The 17,516-nt window shown below is 37.7% G+C and overlaps 1 protein-coding gene across 4 annotated transcripts in view; it reads left to right on the top strand.

Annotated features, from left to right (window-relative positions):
• Positions 1-17,516, top strand: part of PRKN (parkin RBR E3 ubiquitin protein ligase) — an 802,661-nt gene that overhangs the window by 283,400 nt on the left and 501,745 nt on the right. For 3 of the 4 annotated variants that reach the window (XM_068938910.1, XM_068938909.1, XM_068938911.1), the window contains one exon: positions 14,184-14,302. In XM_068938910.1, coding sequence (XP_068795011.1) covers positions 14,184-14,302 — 119 coding nt within the window. Of the gene's footprint in view, positions 1-10,054; positions 10,179-14,183; positions 14,303-17,516 lie in introns of all 4 variants that reach the window. The other variant, XM_068938912.1, reaches the window with a different exon arrangement.

The following is a 17,516-nucleotide window of genomic DNA, read 5'->3' as shown; positions in this document are numbered from 1 at the left end:
GAAGGGACACCATAGCACACTGAAATGTAGTAATATATGACTTCCTTCTCTTTTTACCCCATGAAACATGACAGTGGCTACACCTACACAGACCAGTTTAGTCTAGTATCCTACCAGCAGCCTATAGCTTTTGCCAGTATAAGAATAAATCAGTCTATAAATGACCTTTCTCCAGGATACTATCTCAGCCTTAGTCACCTTCTCTATGCCTCTCATGATTTTGTAGACATGTATAATGTCCTGCTTCAGTTATCTCTTTTGGGGCCAAAAAGTCGTAATCTATTTAAATGATTGTGATACAGAAGCTGTTTATCGTCCATGCCATCCTTTCTTGTACGTTTTTGGTTCTACCATATTCTTTTTTGAGATGAGAAGGGTAGAAATGCCCATGCTGTTGAAAATGGCGCATATCATGGATTTTTCTCAGTGACATTTGTACAGCGCTGTTTTCTGTTTTGTTCTCTGTTCCTCTTCTAATAATTGCTAGCGTTCGATTTACTTTTTTGATTGCTACTGAGCATTAAGCTGACATTTTCATATAACTATCTATTATAACCCCAAGATCTTATTCTTGTGTGGTAATAACTAGTCAAGCCCATCATTGTATGTGTAAAATTATTTTCCCCATGTACGCTACCTTACATTTATCTACACTGAATTTCATTTTCCATTCATTTCTAGTTCCTCAGCATCATGCATTCTGCTGTTTTTTGTTTTTTGTTTTTTTTTTGCAGTTGGCCTTCATTTTTACTACCCTGAATAAGATCATATCACCAGCAAACTTTATCATTTCACTGTTCGTTCCTATTTTTCTGATGGTGAAGACTGAAGTTCCAGCACAAGTTCCCTGTGGGAATGTAATGAGAAAACTGACCATTTATTCCTGATCTTTGTTTCCTGTGTTTAACCAGTTATTTGGCTACAAGGGAGTTTTCCTTTTTATTCAATAATAGCTTAATTCCTATAAAAGCTTTTGCTTAGGAAGCTTTTTTAATGTTTTAGTACCATGAGTTACTTAATTATCTTCCATAAGCTTTGCTGTGCCATTTTTCATTCCACGGGTGCTCTGAAAAATAAACATTTCCAGAATGTTGTATAATACGGTAACAGTTTCTAATACCCTAATAGCATCACTAGAACTTTTTTGCTGCAATATCTGAATAAAAAATTCGGATTATTGTTACTAGTCTTTGATAATACTGGTAATTACTACTGATATGCTAGCTAACTTATAGCTGGACTATGTATTAGTTGAGCAGAATGATTTTTTTGGATGCTGGAAGTAAATAGGGAGCTAATACAGAGAAGAAACTCCACAGAAGCAGCCATTAATTTGACCTACGATATGCTATTATTTGAACTTTCAGTCAGATTAAACATATCTGATTAGATACTGTGTTTACACACTAATGATTTCATAATCTTTTAGATGTTGAGAAACCTTTTCCATGATCTGTCAGTAGTTCAGTTCTTGTTGCACGACACAGCTGCTTCACAGGGTGTTATATACTTGTTATCAGGTCCCTGAGCACACCAGCAGGCCCTGCAACCTCTTCAGCAGCCTCTTAGGGCATTAGCCAAGGACCTCAGGGTCATCTTTATGGACTTGCCTTGCGACCGCTGGGTTGTGGGTGACCCGCGCTGCTCTGCTCAGCTTGCTGAGGTGCTGGAGGTCTGCCCTGTCAGCAGGGCCACAGCCTCTGCCCTCCTTGCTGCCACACTCATTCCTGGCTCCCCTGCCCTTCCAGATTGGACACGTGGCATGTTCAGCATTTCTGGGTGTAGAGCTGTCCTGTCAGAGCTGTTGCTCTAAGCATGCTACTATCCTTACTGAAATCTTAAACAAGTATAAATGTTCTCAAACTTCACTTGAACAAAAAGAAGGAAACCTGTGCTGGAGTTGGTTCAGTAAAACTGACTTTTAAATCATAAACATTTCCTAAATTATTTACTAAAATTATCCTTAACTGAGTCTGCTGCTTCCCACTAATGCCTGCGTTCTAGGAACTGTGCCACCCGTGCTTGGTTTTCTGGAGCAGCTTCTCCTTCCCTTCTTTGCTTAAGCTTAAACTCAGAAGTCCCTTTATTACTTTGAAAGCCTACTCATTGAAAAGGAGGACATACTGAGGGAATTCTTTTGGTACCCTTAGTCTTAAAAACTTTCTTGATGTGTTTCTTAGCTATTACTGTTTCTCCCGTGAGTCATTTGCCAAGCTTTCAGAAGTGAAAGTTTGAAATGACATTTCATGAAACTGGGTTTTGGATGTCATTTTGTTCATATTTTGCTGTCTGGGAGAATCGTCTTGATAATCTTTTCTTGCTTTTGCTACCTTCACACCGTATTATTATTATGAACCGTGTTAGCGTTAGTGTCGAAGGCTGCTCCTTTTTCTGAAAAAGAGGCAGCAAACAGAAGGATAAAAAGGGTGTATTATGAGAATTAAGAGAAAGACGAAGTTTGTGTAGAGATCAGAAAGGGAATGAGATAGAGAATTCAGAAAGGAGAGGAAGAAGGATGGTGGGGGGGAAGCTAGCTGGGTAACAAGAAAACGAAGGGATAAAATGAGTGAAGGAAGGGTAAATGATGGTGAGGCTCAAGAGATGGGAAGCAGAAGACTGTTTTATGAAAAAGACTAGAGAAAAGCCTAATAAACTTGTTCCCTACCCATTCCAAATGCCAGAATTTCCCAGAGCAAATAACTTTTTGTGCATTTTTTACGATAGAAGTCTCTATTTGCACACAGAAATTTTCCTTAGGAAGGAAGGAGCTGGAAGGATGTATGTTCCCCTGTTGCCTTTATCAAGTACTTCTGATATCCCACCTGATGCAAAGGCATTACACCATTTTCAGCCAAATTCCAGCTCTTCTCTCTTCTTATTTTCATTCATAGTCCTTGTTGCAGTGACAGGTCCTTTTCTTTCTTCTAAACATAGAGTTGTGTCTTCCATTTGCCTTTATTATGTGAGATACATAGGCATTCTGGAAGTCATACCTAAGTCTAAACAAAAGAAATGCTTTCTTTAGCGTTTAGTTTATTTGGTATTCTTATCTATACAGCAAAATACAGTAGCTGTTTGACATATCTGCAGGCAAAAAATGAATTATTGTGCACAGCATCACCAAGTGGGATTCATCTTGCCTAATTTTAGAGTTCTGCAGTGTGGATATCTGTACCTAGTAATCCTAAATCCCCACAACAGAGAGAAACACACCATTTTATCGTTTAATTTATCTGACGCATTTAAATTGTATCTTTTGTATCTACTTTGGGATAAAATCAATCAGACCCTAAAAGATCCCATTTTTCTCAGTAGAATATAGCATGGCCAGCTTAGATGAATCTGTAAAATAAATGCTGTTCTAACAGTCTAAATTAGACAGGCATCATAAAGAATAATTGTAATCATCAACAGATAGAAAGTTTTATAAATGTTTGCATCAGCAATACGGGGGGGGGGGGTGGGTGAGGGTTGTGCTATTCCTGTGAAATCTTTGCAGGCAGAGATGAACAATTAAATAGCCAAAGGTTAAAGATACAACATAATAGTTTTACTTTTGCAAAGAGAATGGAATCTTATAATTCTCTCATCTTTTCTAAATGCAGAAGTGCAAACTCACTTAAACTTCTTACTTAGCTTTATGAGGACATTTTCACTACTTTGAGACTACTGGGCTTATACTGCAGACATTTTTTCTCCTATTGTGTTAAATTAAGCACAGCTGGAATAATAGGTGTTCACTTCTAACTGTATATTTTTTATTCCATGTATACAAACTAACAAAATGATCTGAGAGGTCTCTGACATTCAGTAAACTTTTTACGAATCAAAACTAGTGTAATTATAAATATAATGGAATGTGGACAGTGTTAGCTTTATGAAGGTTTCAGTCTGTTGAAAGACTTTCCTGTAGCTGTGTCCTCTATTAAGTAGCTGAGTTAAAGGAAAGAATCAGTAATCGTTATCATCTATAAGAAAATGCAGTTCAAATGAAAACAGTAAGTTAGCTCCAAGTATCCCTATTCAGATTTTATTAATTTAAACAGTCATATGGATGATAATGGATGTTTTGACTGATTAGAGATTTCAGCATCAGGTCTGTAGTCATTATGACTAATGTTTTTTTTGATTAACTAGATACGCATATCGAAATAATTGGTCTGTGCTATCACTAACATATAGAAAGCTCCCACAAGTGCATCATTAACAAGGCAGGAAAAATGAGGTAGTTCTAGTCCTAAGGAGCTTAAAAATATAAGTGGAGAGACAGTAGAAAACACATTTGGATACACAGAGAAATCTACTTCATAACGTCTTTTACTTTCTCTTTTTGTATAAAAATAGTAAAGAAAGAGGGCAGCTTTAATGCTTTTTGTAATGCGTATACCATGAACGAGCAGCCTTTTGTGTCCACATCTTCATTAACTTTTTTGCCTGGTAAAAACTTAAGAAATAAATTAACTTGATAGAGAAAACCACCGAACAGTAATACTAAGACTGCAGTAAATGGCTTTGCTGATACTTGAAAGTTAAAACTGCAAAATAGGGGCTGTTTTCTCATTTCTTACTAAACTATTTAACGTTATACACTACCAAAGAGTGTACTTTGTGCATTTATATACATATATATGTATTATTCACATATGTATATGTAAATATATATTTATACATATTAGTCATTCTAGATAAAAAAATCTCACTGGCAAAATCAAGTTACAGGAGCTACAAAATTCCATCTGGCAAAATTACGCAGTATGCTTTCAATTTAAAGATAAAAAGCCTGTAATGAATAGCCAGGGAAGTGGAGGAGGGAAAGGGGTAAGTGGATGGCTTGTCATTATTCTCTTTCCTTCCAGTTTTCCAGAAATATTGCTTAACATAGATATAACTTATATTTGTGCAGTTCTATTTTATTCTCCCTTTTATTAAATGAAGAGAAAATGATTTTCAACCTAATTTTTACCAAAAGGCTACTTGATAAGGAGACTGCTGATGAAATATAGGGAAGGATTCAAGGACAAGACTTGTACATTTGATCTAGGGATGTATTTGAAAGTCTACTTCCCACTACTCTTAAAGAAGTTGAGTAATAGTTATTGGAGTTGGAATAGATAGTAAATGAAGCCAGCATATCAAGATAAGCTTCGTGCACCTGTGAGTAAAACTTGTAAGATAATAGAATCATAAAATAAAAGAATATTTCAGATTGGAAGAGACTAACTGAGGTAATCTCATCCAATTTTCTGCTCAAAGCAGGGTCAGCTATGAATGAGATCAGACCAGGCTGCTCAGAGCTTTATCCAGAGTCATCTTGAAAACTTCCAAAGATGGGGACTGCACAATGTCTCTGGGCAACCCGTTCCCTTGCCTGACTGTTCTCAGAGAGAAAAAGTTTCTCCTTATATCCAATATGAACCTCTTTTGTTTTAATTTTTGTCCATTGTCTCTCATCCTGCTACAGTGCACCACTGTGAAGAGCCTAGCTCTGTCTTCTTGATGAGTTCCTTGTAGGTACTGCTGGCTACTGTTAGGTTCATCCAAAGCCGTTCCTTCCCCAGGATGAACAAGCCCAGCTTCCTTAGCCTCTTCTAGCAGGAAATTTGTTCCAGCTCTGACCATCTTGGTGTCCCTCAGCTGAACTTTCTCCAGTTGTCGATGCTTTTCTTGTACTGGAGAGATCAAAACTGGACACAGTATTTTAGGTGTGACCGAATGAGTAATGAATAGAAGGAATAATCACTTTCCTTGATCTACTGTCTCTGTTCCTGCTCATACCACCCAGGATGCCAGTGGCCTTCTCTGCTTCCAGGGCATCCTGCTGGCTCATGCTCAGCTTGCTGTCTGCCCAGACCCCCAGCTCCTTTTCAGCAGAGCTGCTCCCAGCTGGCCAGTCTGTGGCCTCAACTATTGCAAGGGTTTATTCCTTCCCAGAATTGGGACTTTGCATTTATCTTTGTTGGATTCCATAAGGTTTCAGCTGGCCCATTCTTTTAGCCTATCTTGCTCCCTCTGAATAGCAGCCCTGCCCTTGAGCATATTGACTGGTCTCCCAATTTGGTGTCATTAGAAACTTGTTAAGAATGAACCATTAAAGGACAGATCAGCTTATCCATTGATGTTTTAGCTTCCACTTGGACTAATTGCTATTTTATCTCTTGGTGTGAGTTTTTGGGGGAGGCACAGTTCTTGCATGCCAACGTTTAGTGAACGGCTATGGAAAGAAGCTTACAGTGTTCCAGCTGGGTGAAAGACCTGGTAGAGGATATGTATTTGTTCACTAGCGCGTGCTGTCCATGCTGATAATACTAGAATCTGCCTTACCAGTACTGGCTGAGACTGAAATGGCTTTTTGGTTGGATAACAGTCTAAAAAGGGAAATAAAATACTGAAAAGGGGCTCTTCACTCATTCAGTAGCTAAGTATTCAAGCTGCTGGCTACTTGAAAGTGGGAAAATGTACAACTTGGATTTCATGCTGATGTTCGGTGCCAAGGTCTGGTCCCTGTTAAACATGCATTGTTTAAAAGTTACTGGAGATTTTGGAGATACAAAATGATGAATAAAGTGCTCTTGAAAGTAGAACTATGGATTTTTCTGTATCTGAGACCAACTCCTGATTTGAATAAGGGAAATTCCATCTCAGACTTCTGATATTCAAGTTTGGATAACTTACTGTATGCTTCCCTACAACTAAATGGAAAGATGCATTTGGTCTATCTTATACAACCTGCAGTATTGCTTATTTAGTCCTTCATTTCTTTTTCGTGTCCAAGATCTAGATCAACAAATACTTAACCCAGAAAATATAGTAGAAGGAAAAGAAAAATTTTAATGGTGACCAATGTGAATGTATAAAACCTGCCATCTCTGTATCTTGGATCATAAAATCGTTATCTGTCAACATATGGATTCAGATCAAATAATTATTGAAGTTAGTGAAGAGCCCTTCAATTACTTAGGTGGGCTTTGGGTTCTGCAAGGGAGTTGCAGTAATGTCAGTCATTAATCACAAACCTACTTGTCAGAACGTGCTGGTATCATGTTGCTTTTTTGGGGCATTGTGTTTGGGCCATCTTCATCCATGCTGAATGAGCATCTGCAAGCAAGGTATGTATATATATATATAGTAGAAGTAAAAACAATTATTTATTGGCTGAAACACACAAAAATTATTTAAGATTTGTCAACGTAGGCTAAGCATTAGTGTTTTCACCACTGCTAATACAGCAGAAGGGTCTGTGATAGCCAGGCAGGCATCAGTCAGGAGGGGAAGGGTTGGCTTCCACTGCTCCCTGGATTAAATCGTTGGTGTTGCAAAGTTACCATCTGTTGACATTGACACACTGATGATACCGATGACCTAATTAAAACCTAGCCAACTGCTAACTGTTAACCTGTTTTTTTTTTTTCCCCTTTGGGATGTTATAGCTTTCCATGCTTGTATTTTCCCCCTTGAATCCTTGAGCTAATGACCCCATCATTTAATCCTTGAGCTAATGACCCCATCATTTCTCTCTCTGCCATTTTACCTTTCTTAACCTTATAGAGATTTTTTCTACAGACTTTTTCACAGCATCTTCTTAGAAAGCCTGAGCTAAGGTTATGCTGGTGAGCTGTGTCAGAACTAGGCCTTAAATAAATTTTTGAGCACAGATAGGTAGGGATGGTGGAGGAAGAAGCTTACAGAGGAGCTTGCAGAGAGGGGGGTTACAATGCTTAGGAGAGTTCTGTGCCTCCTGTTATTTCCTCACACTCCAAGACTTTTCTCTTGCCTTTGGTATAGTCCTCCTACTCTAGTACTGCCTTCAAACACACTTCTGATATAACTCCAAGTACGAAGCTTCTCCAGCACCTGTAAGCTTCACTTGAGTTATAATGTCGGTACAAAATGTAGCAATCAGCACTATGACACCATGTTGATTACATAGCATTCATTATGATTCTATTGCAAATTATTTCTCTTGTATTTAAGGAGATATTAAACATCTTACATCAGTGCATTCAGCACAATCTATACTTGAGAAAAATTATAATTAATATTATTGTTATCTTGACCTATCACTCATTGCTAGATGACAGGGATGCTCTCCCCCAGCACTGAGGGATATTAAACTTGATCATTAACCCTGCCTCTGATGACATAATTTGAGCCATTCAGTTCTTCACCTTAGGTTTTTGGTGGAATTATTGCTGGATATTAGAGGTGATGAATTTGGGTTAATATGCTATGATCTTTTTTCTGTCATGTTGTTAGACAGTTAGTGTGGAAAGGTAATAAAAGTGGAAATAACTTCTGTTCCCACACTTAGAGCATGATCCAAGGATATAATTCGTCCCATTACCAAAGCTATCTTAGTAGGTTAGTCTATCCATACTTCTACTTTAACTTCTGGAAACTCTTGGAACCTTCATTTTCTGTTCATGATCACTTAGCTTCTTGCTTTATGGTTTAGTGCAATTTTTGTTAGGGCTGTCACTTCTAGATATAGCTTATAGTTATCAAGAAAAAGCTCAAACAGCTCAGACTTATTTTCTGCTTGATGCCACATGGAGAATTTTAAACTTGCTACTTTATGACACCTCAGTATAATTGCGTTCTCTCTAAGTAAATATCTTCCTTAATGGCTGAAATCTCAGAACTGTTAAAATAACTTCTAGAACTCATAGAAAATGAATGCTATATAGGAAGAATAGGTGTAGAGGAATGAGGAAATCTTGTGATATTTTTAAAAAGTAATTGAAAAGCCTAGGAAAAGCTTAATTTTATTTCCTGGAAATATTAGAACAAATAATCTAACTATCTGCAAGCATCTGAAAGAAACCAAGGACAAGAGTAACAACCAACCCGAATTCATCAACAAACAGATCATGTTGAATTTTGGAAAGAAGAAAGCAATAGACATCACATATTCTCAGTTGTAAGATTTTTGACAGTTTAGTATGATACTGTCATTAGCAAACTGAGAGCCCTGATATAGATAAAAATACAGTTGGATTGCTATGAACTTGTCTGTTAATTTGTAGCTGGAGAGTAGTTATTAGTAGGTCATCATCAAAATGGAGGGATATATTAAATGGATCTGCCTACATCTGATATTAATCAATATTCTCTTTAATGACCTACATGATGGAATAGCCACTTATTAAATCTGCAGACATCACTGAGCTAGGAGAGACTGCCAATAAACTGGAGGGCAGCATTAGAATGCAAAATGATCATAACAAATTGGAAGTGTGGTATGGAAAAAAATACCATGCTACCCCTGCTCAGCTCAAAGAATTGCATATGACTGGCAGTAGTCAGACACACAAATGCAGAATGGGTTTCAACAGATTAAGCAGACAGGGCTTCAAAGGTTCTTCGTAGAGCAGACTGAACAGGAACCAAAAATGTTATACCCGTCAGGTTAAGGGAAATATTACACAGGAAGATGTAAACAGAAGTATGACCTGTAAGATGCCTTAAAAACTACTGTGCTCAGCAGTAGAAAGACTTTAGCTGGAATTCAGGTCAAGTTTGGGAGCTGCACTTAAGACCACTTAGAGAGAAGTCCAAGAAAAATGTTTTGAACTCTAGAGAGTACTACTTATAAGAAAAGAGTCAACCATATTGGGGTTGACTACCCCCAAGGAAGACAAAACCAATATAAAAAAACTACTGCAAAGAAAAAAAACCCAATATTTTCCATATCTATGGAGGAAAGTAGAGGAAGGAATGGTTTAATTGCAGCATAGAAAATTAAAGCTAAACAGAAATATCTTTTTGATGGTAAAGATACTGAAGTGCTAGAACAGATCACTGCAGGAAGGAGGTTGTTCATTTCCTGGGATGCCAGAAAGGAGACGTTGTTTACTTTCCCTGAGAGATTCAGTCCCATGCTCACAGCATGCAAAGGGCAAGAAAGCTAGACCAGTATTGCCAGGCAGTTGAGCATAAAATGATTTTTGCTATTTTGAAACAAATTATGAGAAGAACTTACCAATGCAAATGGAAATGATTCATTTGGCTGCTAACTGAATAAACTAAAAGGTTTTTTTCTGTGTTTCTGAGTCAGATTTATCTGAAGCTTGTTGTATTGGAGATGACTTCTTACGTTCATGTGCTGAAAAATGCTTTTGCACCTGTGAGAACTCACGTCTGTAAGGTCACCTTCCTGGTGGCACTGATCTCAGTTTATGGTAAATTAAATTGAAATACTTCTCAAGACAATGACTGATCCTTGTTGCACCATCTTTACGGATAAGGAGCATGTAATGGTAGAAATTTGGATAAATGGTTTTTCAAAAGACGTGTTGGCATACCAGCTGGTGTGGTAAAGCTGTAAAACAGCAGATGCCCAGACCAACATATGAATGACGGATGATTGAAAGAGACTGTTAAGGTACCTTGGCCAGGCATATAGATATGTAAAATATGGACCTAAAAATTGAGACTGCAGACAACAATAATTGCAGATACAGCACACTGATTCTTTCCCTCAGTCTTCCTCCATCCACTTAATTACATATAACTACAAAACAGACTAGTAGTTATGATTTAATTTATTTATGATGTTAATGCTCACCTTCAGTTGCAGAACCAGTGCTTAAAAAAGGAAGTCATTTATTTTACTTATAATTTGCTGTGTCTGCACATTCTTGCTGAGTACCAGTGTTATAAAATATTAATGGAAAGTTTTATGAAAACCTATTGACCATGATTGAATGAGAAAAGTCGAGGTTGTAAGGTTGATGCTGCAGCAATTTTAATGATTACTGGCATGGTGCCATAATTACAATTCTTATTAGTATTGCTACGTCAGAGCTGGTGCATAAAGCAGATTTCTTTGTCCTTGTTTCTTTCAGTTCCCCTCTAAAAAGGGAGTCAAGGGGATACCGTCTCCGTCAAGGGTTATGCGAAGATTCCCACTGACATTAACAAGTCAGTGAAGAGTTTAATGCTGGGCTTCGGTGTGGTCCAATATGCCAGTGTCCAGCATTTGCATGTTGAATTCCATCTTCAGTCTGCCCTGTTCCTGGTGATGCTGCTTAGGACATGCACCTCATGGTGTAACTGCACTTTGTGAGACTGGTATCAACCTACCTGCATAAAATGGTGGACGAACTGCTGAAAATCTCCATTTATTCCTTTCCCCTTAAAATCAGAGCACTCTTCCTGTAGCGCTCTGCCTCTCCAGAAGCCTTGCTGTGGGGGACATTTCAAAAGTTATTCTGGGTCTCTGCATCAGTCTATGTTGCTTAACTGCTCCAACCAATTATATTATACATTTATTTCTTGTGTTTTGAATTTGTTTTTACACTGGGGATGTGTTTATGGGGTACTTTTTATATTCATGAGAAAGGAGGAGGGGAAAAAGGAAAGTGTTAAGAAAAAAAAATTGGGCTAACGTAGTTTATTTTCGCAAGGAGTAAATATCAAGCTAACACACACGATTTATCCTCTACAGTAAATCAGCAGTATGCCTCATTCCAGGCCTATCCTATGACTGCTATTTTTTACTGCAGTATTCAGTCATGCTGATTTATGCCATACTATCCTACGAATATTTTGCAGAGTATTATCAATAATATAATTTTATCTTTGGGCCCAGATGGAATGAGCTTAGAACACTAAGCAGGCAGAAAGCATGATTCCTGCCCTAAGTAGTTTAGGACTTGAAATAAAGTTGGTATAAAGTAAGAGACAGGGACACAAGACATCAGGAGGATTGGATCAGGAAAAACATCAGCCCAATTAACAAGAATATTTTATTCCATAAGGGCTCATGTACTTAATAGCATGGTTCTGCTTGACTGAAAGGATTTCATTAGTCGTAGCAGGAATCCATCCAAAGAGTAGGACTGAACGAGGAGAGTGAGCAGTGGCTCACAGATCTGCTCAGGATGAGCGCTCCTGCACATGAGTAAAAGCAGCACTCTAATTAGGTCTCATAGCCCATACAGAAACCAGAGCAAAACACCCCCAGGGTATCCAGGGGTGGGGATATGAAACCCACCAGGTTTCAGGGCCCAGGAAAGGGCCCTGGTCTGACCTCTTGCTACAGCTGGTCTTTGTACAGCTGAAACTGAGTCAGGAGTAAGTGTCTCTAATGACTCTGTTTATACTGATGGCCTCTTTTAGCAATAGCATTCTTGCTTACTTAAATCATGAAATACTTCCTTTTAATTGTGCTAAATTTAATGTTCTTTAAATTTACCATCTTTTTGTTTTTGTTTGCTTTCAGTTTTGTGCTGATCCTGCCTAGTGGAACTGCCAAAAGGAAAGGGCAATCATTTGCCAGTGCGCTCTTTCTCATTTGCAATGCAATAATTTAGATTTTGGCTGTCGATTCTAGTTCAAATGGGGTCTAATCCAGAAGTGCCCTTTTTGGTCCTAGTGTGATGAGTCTCAAGCAAAATATGAATGAACAGGGATCCAGATGTTCAAAATTGTCATACTTGGTTTGGATTCCCTTCTCAACTTTGTACTATATGTTGAGTAGTTCAGCATATGCCTTTTTTTCTTTATTTGAACCATCTTCATCTCAGATCTGTGTTACAGACTGATTTGAGAAGTGTGCTCTCAACTGCTTGAGTTGCACTTATTCATATGAGAAAAGCATGATTTCATTTAATGTACTGCAGTAGTGTATGTGTGTGAATGGATGGATGTGTGTTTATTTTCCACAAAATTTGAATTTAGTTATAATTCTGTTATGCTTTATGGCAATTAATATTTCCCAGGGAAGCATAATGATAGCATAATGAAGCGCTTGATAGATGAGTTAAGTTAATATTGGAGACATCACTGACATCCTCTAGACACGTGGTTTATATTTCTGTAGGCCTGGAAAAGGTTTGGCATGCTTTTTAATATGTGTTACAAAATTTGTTCTTTCAGCAGTGTAAATGTTCTTTGAAGACGTCTACGTCTTTTTTCTTAGATTCTATTGCATTTGACAACATAATTCTGTGAAGTTGAGTTCTGGAAACTAATTGCACTTGTTGTCCTGTTGGGACACCTATGAATAGGTGTAGCTTGGAATTGGTAGGGATTGCTAGGGATTTTCATTCACAGCACAGTCTTATCATTCTGAAGGACATATCAAAATAAAGCAATTCAGTCGTGTTTAAAAATATTACTTGAGATGATATTTACTGTGGTAATACAATAGGCTTCAAATTTACTTAAACATTATATTGCTGAAAAATGTACGGAAGAGTAGGAAGATGGGGAAGAAAACAATGGGAAACTGTTGATCTCTAAGGGATTCCTGTGGATCCTAAAGTTCACTGTTGTTAATAAGGCAGAGCTCCACAACCGTTCCTCTTGATATTGGGAGAAATCTGAGGAAATTTTTATTTTGAGCTCAGCTCAATTTCTGATAATAAGCTTGAGTCTCTGAACTAGAGATGGCTAGTCTAGATTAAAACCAACATGCTATGAATCTTCCATTGTTCTCTGAGGAATAACAATATTCACCCTAAAAGGTGGCTTACTCAAAGCAATAGCCAGGCTTGCACATGAAATCAAATAATTAGCATTGCTCCAGGCTTACGCAATGCTCTGCATATCATATTCTGTTCTATAGTTTGACAGAATAAAATGTGCTTCATTTCATTTTCCTTGAAAATGTACTTGGCCTAATATCTTGGCAGCAGATTGCTAACTTTGCTAGGTTATGCAGCTGCCAGCAAGAATAAAGAAATGGTTTTCAGGCTTCCATATATAAAACTAAATTTGCTAAACTAAATATTTGTTTCCTTATTGTATTATCAGTCAAACTAATCTTTTAAACTTGATCCAAGAAATCTGTCATGCAATTTGGACTCACTAAAACTTGAGACTAGACAAATGTAGACTAGAAATAAGGCACAAATTATGAACTGTTGGGGTAATTAATCACATGCATCACTTGCCAGAGATTGCAGTGAGTGCTCGTCAGTGGCAAGCTCTAACTCAAGATAGGATGTGTTTTCCAGGGGTTATGGTGCAGCTGCAGCTACTGATCAGGAAACAGGAGATCATGGAAAGTGTTAAGAAGTAGACCAAGCAATATGATCACAAAGCTGTCTGCAGGCCTTAAAATTAGTTAGCCTGTTTTCTTTACATATCACTTACAGAGTCAGATAGAAACCCTTTGTTACAGTTTGTTACTCATTTTCAGTATAAATTGAGTGTTGTCTTTATTCCCCTCCTGACAGGTGCTGCCAGCTACAACAGTTTTTATGTTTTTTGCAAAAGTTTCTGCCAAGCTGTGAAACCTGGGAAACTGAGGGTCCGCTGCAGTGTATGTAAACAAGGAACGCTGACTTTGGCACGGGTAAGCAAGTGTTCTCAAGCTTTTGGATTACACAGAAACTTTATATATGTACCTCTGTCTGTCTATGTGCATGTATGTGCTTATGTATGCATATGTGTCTGCTTAAATCTTGTCTTGCTCTTTATAACTGAGAAAACTAATTTAAAGGTTTGTGAAAATTTCATTCGCTTATCTTTATTATTGCAGCTTACACAAGGAAAACATTTCAGACTAGAGCTCCAACCCTGGAAAGACATTCTTAGCTTTGTATTGTCGTTTAAGCCTTAATGGCTAACCTGGTACTATGCATAATACATGCAACTAAAGCATGTGCTTAAGGGTTGGAATTATAGGTGCTTATACGAAGCTCTGAGTAGTATTTAAAGCTACAAAGACCTGAACACAGTGTCATTAACTGTGAATGTTACAGAGTGAGACAAGGAAGGTTTAAGTGGCTGTGCACTTGGGAGTATTGTTTGGCCCAGCTGCCAAGACAAGGAAAAAGTATTGTGCTGGGACAGAAAGTTGGTAGGAGGACTGTCAGGCTAGGTTTACATCCTGAACTAGGAGTGTTGTTTGACTTGAACGTGCAAAACTGGCAATAGTGTGAGGTCTTGGAAGTTTTATGTCCAAGTCCTGCTGAATGTCACTGCTTGTACTACTAGGGAATGAAAGTCCTTCTTCTCATAAATCACAGTGGTTGTCAACGAAGTTCGTTATGTCAGAAGCTTAGTTTTTTGCAGAAGACTAACCATGCTATAGATTTTGGAAGGCCTTCTGTCATATATTTAACACATTTAAGTAAATATATCTTTAACTGTGGTTCAGAGTAGTCAATTTCACTTTCAGGCTCTTGAAGTAGCCCAGTGCTTCTATATCTTTATTTGTAACAGCACAGAGAGGTCCTATAAAGTCCCAACTCCTATATTCTCATTGAAACAATAAACAATGGTAGTGCTTATAAGCATCTTATTCAAAATACTTAAAAACAAAACAAACAGAAAAACCTACACACATCAAAACACCTCAAGCTCTGTGTGCTATTCCTGAATTACCTGGGTATCTGTAACTTATTTCAGAGGTTTATAGATGCATTTTGTGGTATTCCAAATGAACACATTGAAAGGGATTTCAATCAGTAATTAGTAACAACGTATATTACTGTGAGCTGCAGACTCCTGCAGAATCTGTGAGACAAGTTGCTTTCCCTGCTTAGGAAAAGCTAATTTATAGTTAATTTTTATCTCAGAAGAGGAAGGGCATAGTTTAATGAACCAAAACCAGCTGAGTTCTAGTCTGGGCTTTAAAAATGACTCTCTGTAGTCTTGTATAAGTTGTTTTAGCTAAACTTTGGCTGTGTTTTTAGTGCAAAATTTCAAATGGGAACGTATAAGCATTGAATATAGCAGGGCACTTGTTTCTTATCAGCTTAGTTAACTTTGTCAAGAAGTGAGTATTTAGTATTCCTGAAGCGAAGCTTTTCATTTTTAACTCTTCTGCCTCAGTTTCCTTACTGCACAATGAGGATTTTCTTGTTTTCCCCGGGCAATTATTAGGAAAGCTCTGAATATAAATAGATCTACACTGTTTCCTTCATGACTATTGTTCTCTGCCAATATATCCGGAACACCATTCGTTAACAAACTAACTCTCCTTTTTTCTAGACCTCAGCTATCAGCACCAGATAGTAATGAGCTGCATGAGACCCAAGGATTTGGATCTAGCTAGCTGTTTTCTCCCAAAAGTCACATTTAAATGATGGTGATCAGCATAGGCTTGAATCACATATACATTGATATAAGAGAAGTTACTTCTCATGTACAGTTTCTAAAGACTTTCTATCCAGGCTGAATATATACAGAGGTGACAGTGGATTCAGACTGAATACGAACAGTCAGTGCTGCTGAAAGACGTTGCTGTTGCTGACCGAGAGGTTGGCACCTTGCGTGCAGCAGTGCCGGCAGGACCGCGTGTCCTTGCCAGGCTCAGCAGCCTCCGTAGGCCTCCCCTCTTCAGGGACTGATAACTTTCACACCTGTGATGTGCGAGTGGTTTGGAATCAGGCTGCTTATATTAATATCCTTCTCTTCAGTAGACTTCAATAAATTTCCAAACTTTTCCTTTCTCATCGTATTTGCTAAATAGTGTTTGCTTAATTTTGGAGACTTAGGGGAAAAAAAAAACTCCAACTAAAAAGTCTTTATCGTCTTCCAAGAATTCCTCATAATCCCACTGTAAAAACCGTACTATGAAAAGTTCAAGTATGGCATATTTCTAAATACACTTTTTGTATCTGATTGGCTGGAATGTGTGTTGGCCTACATTTTTTCGTCAAATACAGGGTAAATAACAGAATAAATATACACAAGCTGATAATTTCCATTAAATGAGTAGAGTGCAGCTGCTGGATTTTTTTTATTTCTAATAGCAAATTTTACATCAGATATGAACAGAAACTCACTGGAAACTTGTAGTAGGAGCATTTGCTAATATCAAGATTAGTTCAAAGCATCACAACTTTTGGAAGATTCGAAAAAATACTTCAACATAAAAATACAAGCAGAAAAAGGGAAAATCATCTCTTAGAGAATGTCAAATGATAGATTTTTGTCTATATCTGTTTTTTAATAATGCTTACATGTATGACAATAATTTGCACTTAAGGTTTGTGTTACTTTTTGCTGCCAAATAAAGAGCATCTGTTATTATTCTTTTCTCTCAAATTTCAGTGGACCAAGTTCCTAGGAGCAATGGGTGTATTTGGTCCAGTAGTTTGGGCTGGCAGTACTCAACACTTCCAAAAGGGAAATGCTTGCAATAAGGGCACTTATTTTAGTGAATGTGCTGAGCAACAGTAAGTTTCTGTATTTATAAATATGTACAATCTACTTCAGTCCCACATTTATGAAGATTAGGTGCACATTTGTGTATGCGCCTGGCCGTTGTGACCTCCTATCTTCTTACTTTCTCATCCATTTTCCAGGGAGATAGAAAATAATTCCAGCTGGGGAAGCTTGAAGTATATACTGGCCCCATTTAATATAGCTGTGGAGTTTTGCTGTACTTATTTTTCAATGCTATGCAGAAACCTCTTTGCCTTAGTGCTAAGCAAAAGTGTTGCTCAGAGCTAGTGCTTATATCTGCTATGCTTTTTTCAATTCATAGCAGTCTACAGTAAGTAAGTTAAGTCAGACTGAAAATGTTACCGTCAATCACTGACTTCTATGCACAGTTT

The sequence above is a fragment of the Struthio camelus genome, chromosome 3, assembly GCF_040807025.1.
Source record: "Struthio camelus isolate bStrCam1 chromosome 3, bStrCam1.hap1, whole genome shotgun sequence".
Taxonomy (NCBI): domain Eukaryota; kingdom Metazoa; phylum Chordata; class Aves; order Struthioniformes; family Struthionidae; genus Struthio; species Struthio camelus.
Note: the sequence above shows the minus strand (reverse complement) of the source record. Positions and strands in the feature narration are given on the sequence as shown.